The sequence below is a fragment of the Trichechus manatus genome, unplaced genomic scaffold (genome assembly GCF_000243295.1).
Source record: "Trichechus manatus latirostris isolate Lorelei unplaced genomic scaffold, TriManLat1.0 scaffold00045, whole genome shotgun sequence".
NCBI lineage: Eukaryota > Metazoa > Chordata > Mammalia > Sirenia > Trichechidae > Trichechus > Trichechus manatus.
This window is the reverse complement of record NW_004443981.1, coordinates 5,272,831-5,284,414: the sequence shown is the minus strand read 5'-3', so window position 1 is coordinate 5,284,414 and position 11,584 is coordinate 5,272,831. Positions and strand designations below refer to the sequence as shown.

The 11,584-nt window shown below is 45.0% G+C and overlaps 1 protein-coding gene across 1 annotated transcript in view; it reads left to right on the top strand.

Annotated features, from left to right (window-relative positions):
• Positions 1–719: 719 nt before the first annotated feature.
• The window catches only part of LGMN (legumain), a 50,181-nt gene continuing 39,316 nt past the window's right edge, over positions 720–11,584 (top strand). Inside the window, exons 1-2 of the mRNA XM_023731749.1 lie at positions 720–814; positions 10,671–10,837. Coding sequence (XP_023587517.1) covers positions 10,700–10,837 — 138 coding nt within the window. The 5' untranslated portion in view covers positions 720–814; positions 10,671–10,699. The remainder of the gene's footprint in view (positions 815–10,670; positions 10,838–11,584) is intronic.

Sequence of the window (11,584 nt, the reverse complement as noted above, 5' to 3'; positions counted from 1 at the left end):
GTTGGAGATGTAAGTCCACCCGAGACAAGCCTGGCAATCTACTTCTGAAAAAATCAGCCATTGAAAATCCTGTGGCACACGGCTCTGCTCTGGCACACATGGGGTCGTCTTGAGTCGGAAGCGACTGGAAGACTGGCTACTGGTTTGCTTTTTTGGTTTGGTGTCTCAGTTGCCCTATTTGTAAAGCGGGAGAGACAGTCTTTAAAAAGATTAGTGCTTACCTATCAAAGGGTTGTTATGGGGATTAAATGGGTCTGCACTTTAAAAGGATTAGGGGATCTCTAAAGATTCCAAAGATTCCAAAGCCTGGGCCACACCCAGACCAACTACATTACAACAATCTCAGGGTAAGACGGAGGCATCAATATTTTCGAGGCTTCCCAGGTGGTTCCAACGTGCGGACAAGTTTGGAAAACAGTGGGTTAAAGTGCTCCGCGCGTGGGTTTTGTTCCTTCGGTGGATAGTAGTGGAATTTCTGTCCCTCCTGCCCCGCGAACACCAAGAACCGCGGTCCTCAACTCCCGCGCATCCGCCCGTACCGCCGCCAGCGGGCGGCCGCAAGCAGAAGCCCGGATCTGTGCACGCTGGGACTTGTGGTCCCTCCGGCTTGCCGGCCTCGTCGCAGCCTTCCATTCGCTTTCGCAGGCGCCCCGCCCCGAGGTTTCACCAATCATCGCGGCGCAGTGGGCCCTCAAAGCGGCGAGCGGAGGCGCCCCGCCGCAATCACAGCAGACGGACACCGGGCGTGTTGTTCTGAGGCTGCGCGACTAAGGAGTTCTCACGGTCCCGCTGCCGCTGTTGTCTCCGGGCGCAGGTAACTGCTGGTGGCAGCCGGGGCCCGGCTGGGCTGCGCGGAGGCCAAGGGCCGCCGTCTGCCGCGGCTCCTGGCCTCACGGCGGGATTTTCAATTACCCCCGCCCTTTCTGAGTAATGCATTTCTCACCCGGTGATGGGGGAATTTCTGGAAACGATGAATCCCGAGGGAGTCTTCGCCACCTCCCAGCCTGTCTCCCCGTGGGAGTGGTCGTGGGGGGTGGCCGGGCGCCCTTTTGTCGCGCGTGCTCGGGCTGGAGGCCCAGGCTCCTCGTCTAAGCAGGGGGGGAAACTCAGGCGCGACCCGAGAGCGAACTTGCCCAGGTCCGAAAGCCCGAGAGTTCCCGGCGGGGGCCGGGGCTTGGGCAGCGTTCCGACCTTTACAATCTAGGGACAGTTCAGACGTTTGGTGAGAGTTGAGGTTTTAACCACATGGGTTATTCCATACCTATTTATAGTACTTAAGAATCCAAGAATTGTAGAATCGAGGTTGGAAGGAAACTTGAGTCACGTCCTTTATTTTACAGATGCGCTTGAGTGCCCAGACTTTAAGAGACTCGCCCTGTGGTGTGTAGTTCTTTACTATACGGCTTCATTAGTCAGTAGACATTTGAGCTTTACTAAGCTTCTTTAGCAGGGAATGTTTCGTAAAGGGAGGGAGGACCCAAAACCAAAACCCATTGCCATCGAGTCGATTCCGACTCAGCGACCCTGAAGACAGAGTAGAACTTCCCCATGGAGTTTCCAAAGCTGTAAATCTTTGTGAAAGCACACTGCCACGTTATTCTCCCGAAGACCGGCTGGAGGGTTCCAAACGCTGACCTTTCGGTCAGCAGCCCAGCGCTTTAACCACTCCACCACCAGGGCTCCTTGTAAAGGAGGACACGGGCCAGTTCCAGTGTTACAGGGGCGGCATCTAACACCGACTTGTGGGAGGAGGTAGGAGCCCTTCCAGAGGAGAGGATGCTTAGGTGGAGTTTGAGGAATGCACAGGACTTAGTGAGATGGAGGAGAGGCATTTCACCTGGAGGACATAGCCTGGCCCAGGGTGGAAAGAGCAACCCTTTTTTTGGCCCTCAAGTAGTGGCACTTGGTTAGAGCAAGGGGTTTCTTGCAAGTGGTGGTTTCATGAGCCAGGAGAATAGAGAAGTAAGCAGGGCTACATCTTTTAGGGCTTCCTATGCTGCTGCAGAGCCCTGGTGGCGCAGTGGTTAAGAGCTCGGCTGCTAACCAAAAGGTCAGCCGTTCAAATCCACCAGCTGCTCCTTGGAAACCCTATAGGGCAGTTCTTTTCTGTCTGTAGGGTCGCTATGAGTTGGAATAGTCTTGACAGCAGTGGGTGGGTATCTTAGGTAATATGCAAAAGTATTGGAGAGAGGCCACACTAGAGATAAGGAGGTCATTACAGTATTCTCTGGAAGAGTTGCTGAGGGCTTTTAAGACAGTTGCAGTGGGAAGGAAGAGAACAGGAGAGAAGATTGGAGAGCTGTTAAGGAGGTAGATTATACCATACCTAGTGTATGGTGAGGAGCCCTGGTGGTGCAGTGGTTAAAGCACTCAGCTACTAACGAAAGGGTCAGCAGTTTGAACCTACCAGCCGCTCTGTGGGAGAAAGATGTGGCAGTCTGCTTCCGGAGATTATAGCCTTGGAAATCCTGAGAGTCACAGTCAACTGGAGGGCAGTGGGGTTAGTGTCTGGTACTTAGTATTGTTCAGTAAAAATATGTTGAAATGAACTCAGTCTCTTGAGTTTTGCAGCTTTGAAGAAACGCTCAGCTCTTTTGTTTTTTTAAAGAAACTGCAGAAATTGATTTGTAGACCATAATTTGAGTCCCAGTTTATGATGGGGAAGTTGTCGCATGCACTGAGGGTGTTGAAATTTGAATGGTTAAATACACATATGATGAGACTCAAATTTTCTTAAAATCTAGGAAATTAAAACCATTGCAAGATCGCTTTATATCCATCAGATTAGGAATTTTAAAGTTTGTTATTTTCAAGAGATGTTAAGTATTTGAGGAAATAGATTTTCATTCACTACTGGTGGAAAGGAGCCCTGGTGGCGCAGTGGTTAAGAGGTCGGCCGCTAACCAAAAGATGGGTAATTTGAATCCACCGGCCACTCTTCAAAACCCCATAGGGCAGTTCTGCTCTGTCCTATGGGGTTGCTATGAGTCAGAACCGACTTAATAGGACCTAACAACCATCGGTGGAAATGTACCTTAATACAGCCATTGGTGAAGTGTGGATATCTTAAGACCCAGTGGTTCCACGTATAGAAAATACGCTAGAGAAATAGACATTTGTTCACATGGAGAAGAACGAAAGGATGTTTATTGCAACATTGTTCGTAATGGTAACAAGAATAATAACAGTAATGGAAACACCCTAAGTGTCCATTAGCAGGGAGTGCTAATAGATAGAATATGTTTTTAAATGTATAATAAATTGAAGGAAATACTAATTTAGGATAATGGTTACCTTGTGGTCTCGGGGAGAATGGACTGGAGATGAGGGAAGTTTTCATTGTAATGTGTTTTATGGGGAAAAAAGACAACAGATTTACAAAATATTAATCGTTGATAGTCTGGGTGATAGGTAAGATGTTTTATATTATTCTTTGTACGTTTCTGTAGTTTAATATCTACCCTTCATGTTCTCAAAATAAAAATTATAACAAAAGTTAAGAATTCAAACCTAGCTATCAAAGTCATGTTCAGTCATTTTGGAAAAAGCTACATTGATGTTAGCTTTCAGAAATAGTAATTTGGTCAAAAAAATCCAAATGCAAGTAAGCATTGAAAACAAAAATGTGGAAAAACCAGTAATCATTGACCAAAATTCACTTTGCTAGATTACTAAATTCTTCCATTACTGAATTTAAATAATACTGTTTTAACTGTGTTTTGAAATACAATTTAGTTGTTTGTACCTTTTGTAATGTTAAAAGATAATTTTCAAAAAAAGGTAAAGCCGTCATTCTATACAGATATAAAAATGAACTTGTTAAAGATTGTATTTAATTTATTAGTGAGGAAGTTTGGTGAGGTGTTATGAACAGTTCAGAGGAGACTCCAAAGTACAGACACATTTATAGATCAGGAATATTGAAATGCAAGGGCAAATGAAAGGTAAAACTGACCTCTTTCCACAGTGAGGGGAAGGAAATCAGTTGAACCTCCATTTGACAGAATTCATTTGCATGTCTATACAGAAGAATTATTTGCATTGTTGCTATGCACAGTTTACAGAGTTGTGAAATTGCAGCTGCTGTAGAATTAGAATTAGATGACCTTGAAGAGTGCGTTCTAATCTAGAGTCTAGTTTGCCACTGAATTACACGTTTTCCCTTTAGGAAAAAAGATGATTAACTTGAACAAAATATATTTTTTGCCTTTGAGATTTGAGATAAGATTAGTTGGATTTTGTTTTAATCCCATTCTTTAACCAGAAAATCAAAGGATTTGAAAGCTGAAGGGACCCTTCATAATTTAGTTCTATCTAATTTCACAGATGGAGTGTTAAGACCCCAGGGTGGGGAGTGAGGGGAACTCCCCTGACTTAGTAACTATGTGTCCTGTCCTTGTTTCTCTTGCATGTTGTCCCCCAAGGGCCACTTGCTTGATGGTTTTATTGTAAGTTCTTGGAACAGCGGTTAGGAGTTTGAATCCACCAGCTGCTCCTTGGAAACCCTGTGGGGCAGTTCTACTCTGTCTTACAGGGTCTCTACGAGTCAGAATCGATTCGATGGCAACAGGTTTGGTTTTCCGGTTTTGGAGGGCAGAGACTAGGTTTGGAAGGCTCTTTACGGATTTCATTGTTTCATCAACAGCTTTGCTGGGCTGTGATGGCTCCTTCTGTCTAACCAGAGCTGGTTGCGAATGCGGACTGGTGGTGAGAGGTCACACCTGAAGGAGGTTAAGGTGTGGGCTTCGGTGTCAGACCTGGGTTTGAACTTGACTCTCCTACTTATGTGGCTGTGTGACCTTGGCCTTATGAATTGTATTGCTGGTGATAATTTATCTAGAATGGGCCCTTCACCCCATACCTCCCAAATGGATTAAACTCCACCAGATGGGCACATTTCTTGAAGTCATTTGGTGTCCTTGAAGTGGCTCACTGCCCTAGTGTGGCCCTGTAGACTGAGCAGGAATGCTGGACCAAGAGGCAACAGCAGGGGGTTATAATTTTGGAGATAAGTGGAATTGTAAAGCATTGACTTGACTTTGTGGTCCAGGTGCTCCTTTGATGGACTCTTGCTCTAAAAGAAGAGCTCTTTATATAGAGAGCCCACTGGTGCCTTAAAATAGTAGCTGGTGAAGAGTACTGTGGGTGTCCTGCTGCTAGAGGTGCTTGGGCCCCAGGGTGGGGGATGTAGTGCTTGTGGTCTTGGGTCTCCCAGACTTTCACATAAATGGCACTTTTTTTGTGACAGACGAGGTGGAGTAGCGGAAAGAAGAAGCGCATGCTTTACGGTGTGACCTGTGTGCCAGTCTCAGCAGTGCCACTTACCAGCAAGTTTCTCTGCTTTCTGAGCCTCAGTTTCCTCAGCTGTCTAAAGGGAATAAATTAAAGATACTTGCTCACCGGGCTGTTGTGAGGATGGTGTAAAGTACGTCATGCATTGCCTGGCACATAATAGATAGAAGTATCCCATTCTCCTGCCCTGTGCATCCTGTAAACACTTAACACTCTTGGGAAGACTTTCTTTTTTATCTCCCCTGACCAGAGCAGCAACTATCTCTGGTTTTCTCCCCACAAATGGTTAGCACAATAAACACATGTAACCCGTCAGTAAGTTTTGGAGATCATTCTGCTCTTGGACATGAAGAGCTGCCTTACTCTTTTTTTTTTTAAGTGGCACCCGAGTGGCACAGTGGTTAAGAACTTGACTGCTAACCCAAAAGGTTGGGAGTTTGAATCCACCAGCTGCTCCTTGGAAACCCTGTGGGGCAGTTCTCCTCTGTCCTCTAGGGTCACTATGAGTTGGCATGGATTCGATGGCAACTGGTTTTTTGGTACTCTTTAAAGTCTTCACCAAAAAAACAGAAACCAAACCTGTTGCCGTGGAGTCAATTCCGACTCACAGTTTAACTAGATAGTTGTCTGCGGATGGCTATTTATGTCGTTTCCACTGTTTTTGCTGTTACAAACAAGATGGCTCCCTCTCCTCCTTAAAGTCTTCCCCTTTTTAAAATTGTACCTCCCACTGCTGCCCCGGGGCTCCCTTTCCCCCTCCCTGCCTTATTTTTCTTCCTAGCACGCAGCGCCATCTGAGAGCCTGTGTATTCATTTGGTCTGTATCTTCCCACTGTGAGGTGAGCTGAGGAAAGGGCGATGTCTGTTTGGTTCACTCTTCAGTGCCTATGACATCTAGTGGGTGCTCAGTCTAGGTTGGTTGGATGGGTGGATGGATGGTGTTGTGGATTGAATTGTGTCCCCCCAAAATATGTGTTGTAAACCTAACCTCTATGCCTGTGGCGATAATCCCGTTTAGGATTGGGTTGTCTTTGTTACGTTTAATGAGACAGGATTAGTGTAGGGTGTGTTTTGAGTCAATCTCTTGAGAGATAAAAGAGATTAAACAAGTAAGCAAGAGAAGCAGAGATAGGGTAAGACAGATCCAAGACACATGGAGATGTTCAAGGAACCAGGAAGCAGAAGCTGAAGAGACAAGGACCTTCCTCCAGAGCTGAAAGAGAGGGAAAGCTTTCCCCTGGAGCTGGCACTCTGAATTTGGACTTCTAGCCTAACCGTGATAAAATAAATTTCTATTTGTTAAAGCCATCCACTTGTATTTCTGTTATAGCAGCACTAGATGACTAAGACAGATGGGGAAGTGGATGTTGGGACCGGGCAGCTCTGAAGGCAAGCAAAGGAGAAGGTAGAGGGTGTTGTCTGTGTGACGGGGACCATGGAGAGCCACGGGCAGAAGTAGCAGCATCACCAAGAGCTAGTTTATCAAGGATCGTTTACTTTTTCTTCGTCCATTTTTCCGTTCGATAAAATAATAATAACAGGGTTGCTGCAAGATGAGTCATGCCTTTGTTTTGGTGCTCTGACTTTGTCGAATGATGCTGGCCAGGAAATGGCCGTTGGAGGCCAGCTGCATTCAGAAGGGTTCATTGTTGTGGGTAATTGAATGATTATATTACTTCTCATTTTCACCCCAGGCCCCAATATCTTTCCCCAAATAGTGTCAGGATGTGTGTCTTTTAAGTGGCATTGTCTATTCAGTGACATACTGTGAAGGTTTTTTGACTTAGTGTTACGTTCAAGGAGCCACAATTCTGTGTTTATAAGAAAGATAAGATAGAGAGGAACCATAGCCAAATGTTAAGCGTGAAGATATCATTTGTGTGTTGATACGGCCCTTTTCCTCACTGAGGAGTAACTTACCAGTGTATTAGTACAAGAATGAAAGATACCTTTGAATTTGTAGAAATAACCCAGTGGTGCTGTTTCGGGCCTGCTGCCGTGTTTGCTAATTTAGACAGTTAAGCTGGTGTGGCCATTTTGCTGTCACAGTCAAGTCAGTCATCTGATATTAGTATTTCCTTTATTCTTTTTTACCTAAATATGAGGGAAAAAAGTCACATGCTGGTGACCCCAGAGGAGTGAGCCTCTTCAGGACTAAGTCACATGAACCAAACTCAAAGAGACTGATGTACAGACAAGGGAGCCTGTTTAACGATTGTTGATGAACAATTATAGAAACTGGACACGCTTCCTGTCATGTGGCCTGGGGACACATTCTTGGTCCCTAAGGCTCATAAACCCACTGTCATCCAGTTGATTCCCACTAATGGCTCCCTAGGGTAGAGGTCAGCAAAGCACAACCCAGGAGCCAAACATACCACCAGTTTTTGTAAATAAAGTTTCATTGAACATGGCCATGTTCATTCATTTACGTGTTGTCTGTGGCCGCTTTTGCTAGTATAACACTGAGTTGAACAGTTGTGGCCAATTGTATGGCCTGCAAAGCTGAATACATTTACTGCCTGGCCCTTTAAAGAAAAAATTTGCCAGCCCCTATCCTCTGGGAAGGTTTCCCAAGGAGATTTAATTACAGCCAAGAGGCTGCTGGATGAGCTCAGAATCTGGTAAGACCTGTCGCTTGAACCATCTCAGTACTGGGTCACTGTCACAGCTCCCCGTGGGGAGGTGGATGGTATTGTGCCTTGGCTCTCTTGCCCAACCTCACTGTTGCTTCTTCGTGTTTCTGTAATTGTGTCTTTTACTGAGTAACTTTCAGCCCCAGGATGAGGCCCGGTTCAGGCCGAGTGGACTTGGGAAGAGAGTTCTTAGGTGAAATGTACAGAGCATCAGATTCTAGGAGTGAGGGCCTCAGCAGTCCACCGACCTCATCTGTCCACTGGCCTCTTCTGCTCACTGACCTCATCTCTTGTGGACCATATTTTAAAAAATAGCCTGACTGTCCCAGGATCACCATAAAAACAAATCTAGGGACACCTTAGTGTAGTCACCCATCTCTGGACCTCTTGGTGGTGCTAAAGAAACCTGAATTGAGCACCAACTCAGACGTACAGCTTGAGTTGAGTTCTTGATAGGAAACACCTGGCAGGTATAGAGCAGTACAATTTCTTGAGAAGGATGCTGGGCTTCAGGGCAGAGGTGGACCAGAGCTCACCAGAGTTAGTGAGGGGCCTGCGAAGTCAAAGTGTGGTCCAGCATCTGCTTCACCCAGGACCGGGTTAGAAATGTAGCACCTCAGGCCCCACCCCAGACTTACTCCCTCAAAATCTGCATTCTTTTAGTTCTTCAGACTTTACAAGAGACTCAGGGCTTCTTGTGTTTTACTGATAGGGGAGGATCCATCATGTTGAATTTTAGCACAGTGTCAGGCACAGAATGTTAATGGTTTCTCAGGCTTGTTGGGGTTAGCTGACATTGAGTTGGCTGTCAGCTTATGGTGACCGCATGCACAATGAATTGGACGGCTGTGATCATTAGGGTTTTCGTTGGCTAATATTCAGAAATAGATCATTCTTAGGCGTAGAGGTGGTTCATCCCTTAGCTGGCTGCGTGCTCTGTGAGGGCAGTGAGATCCCTGTTCCTATTGAATTCCTAGTGCCTAGCACCTTGTCTGGAGCCCTGGTGGTGCAGTGTTTAAGAGCTGTGGCTGCTAACCAAAAAGTCGGCAGTTCGAATCCACCAGCTGCTCCTTGGAAACCCTATGGAGCAGTTCTGCTCTGTCCTGTAGGGTTGCTATGAGTTGGAATCGACCTGACGGCAACAGGGTGGCTCCTTGTCTGGCAGAGTAGGTATTCAGTAGACTCTGGCTGAGTGGGTGAGTGAATAAGCAAAGCAGTGAATGAGCACGGTTCAGCCCTGTTTGCTGAGTGGCACTGGAGACAGAGCTGGGCCCTGCAGACTGTTCCCGCTGAGTCCTACATCTCAGCAGAACAGTTTTCTTTGTTTTTGTTTTTCCTCTTATCACAGAGTTACAGGCCTGGCTCTGTGACAGGAAGGCTGTTTTTTCTTTTTTTAAAATAACATATTAAGAACATGGGATAGGGCCTGGTCTGAGTACCACTGTGGTGCCCAGGACTCGGCCTCATTCCTGCCTTATTGTGCTTTAAAAATTATTTAATGTTTGGCATTGCAATATAAAATTGTGTGTTTACTTGTTAAAAATAGTCTTGAGATGCAGAACCCTGTAGCAGAAAGAATGGTGGGCCAGGAATTCAGAAGGCATGGCTTCTGGTCTCAGCCAAAGCTGATTGACTGTGGATATTGGGCAGCTCATTTGCTTTCTTGCTTCAGCCTCACCTTCTGTAAAACCTGTTGCCGTTGAGTTGATTCCGACTCAGCAAACTTATAGGACAGAGTAGAACTGCCCCATAAGGTTTCCAAGGAGTCGCTGGTGGATTCGAACTGCCGACCTTTTGAGTAGCAGCCGAGTTCTTAACTACTGAGCCACCAGGGTTCCCATCTCCTGTAAGATAGGGATTAAAATGCTTGCCCTGCACGGACTGCATGTAATGCACTGTGTTACACAAAGACACTAGTTCAGAGTTGCTGCTGTTTGACTACAGCTTATCCAGATAACTCACCCATAAACTTATAAATTACCCATCAGTGTCTATATTGAACATGTCTTGAATTTTCACCAACTTTATTGTATAAGTAATATATATTGATTATTTTAAAGAGAGACAAATATCATTGTTCAGGAAGTAGTGAATTTTTGTTTATGGTGATGGGAAATTTGGCAACTCTTATGGGTGATGTTTGTCCAGCATTGATATATCACTATGTTGAATTGGCAAATGTTGTTTTATATATATATGTAATAGGTATATAATTATCACAGTAAAAAAGGAGAAAAAAGACAAGTATGAGGAAGAAAATCACCCTTAATCCTGCCTACCGTCCAATAATAACTACTCTTAAGTTGTACTTGCCTGCCACATTTTTCTGTGCATATATTACCTGTATATTTTTCTTAACATGGGTTTATATTATGTGGTAAACATTTTTCCAACGCAGTGAATTTTGTTGATGAATTTTGCACGTTGTGTTCCAAGTTGTGATGTAAACTTTGGAAGGTGCCCAGAGAGCTTGCTGGGTATTCTTTGGCTCATACTTGCATAGCTTCACTTTGTAGTGAAGATAGGGAGATATAGGCAGCCCCTGCTCCACATGGGGAAATGGACCGCTGAGCTGGAGATCAAATTCTGCTCTGTCATCATTTCCATCCTCAGCACGTTCTGTCCGATGACTAAATGGGCTTACCTTTTTGACCCATTGACTGTGATGTTTTCTTAAGTGTCGATGGTGTTCTTGTGCTCTTGTCATTGTGTTCTGACTTGACTCTGCTTTTTTCTTCTCAGGTTCCTGCAGTCAAACTTCAAGGGACAGGATGATTTGGAGAGCAGCCCTGTTGCTCGGCTTGGCCCTGGGGACTGGCGCTTTTCTGCTGGATGATCCGGAGGACGGCGGCAAGCACTGGGTGGTGATCACCGCCGGTTCAAATGGCTGGTACAACTATAGGCACCAGGTAAAAAAATGATGCATCTTTTGCTTTATGTCACTGGCATGATGTGAACAATCTTGGACATTGTCACTAGAAAAGACTTTTTTTGAAAAAGCCGTTCCTCACATCCGCTAGGCTGGACAAAACATAAGTGTTGGTGAGGATGTGGAGAAGTTGGAACCCTCAGATGTTGCTGGTGGGATTGTAAAATGGTATAGCCACTTTGGACAGCAGTTTGGCAGTTCCTCAAAAGATTAAACATAGAGGGAAAATGCAGAACAGAAGTTTAAATTCTCATGGACTTGAGACTTTCTGGAGCCATGGAGGGTGGATGAACCCATGAAACTATTGCCCTAAGATAATCTTTAAACTTTAAACCAAAAATATCCCGTGAAGTCTTCTTAAAACCAAACAATAGGTTATCCTAACTAGTAAGGACTGTCTGCCCTGAGCCTTCTGCTTTTTTAAGATCTATCTATGTGGGATCAGATTGACAACAGCAACTCAGAAGAATGGATAGGAACCTTAGAGGGCAGTGAATTTATGTTAATGGAGGAGGGACAACTTGGAAAAGGAGGGTAAGAATGTTAGCACAATGTCACTGAATTGTATGTGTAGAAACTGTTGAATTGGTGTTTGTTTTGCTGTGTATATTCTCAGCAACAACAACAAAATGAAATAAATTATTTAAAAGAGAAAAAAAAGTTAAACAGAGTTAACCATATGACTCAGCAATTTCACTCCTAGGTATACCCAAGAGAATTAAGAACA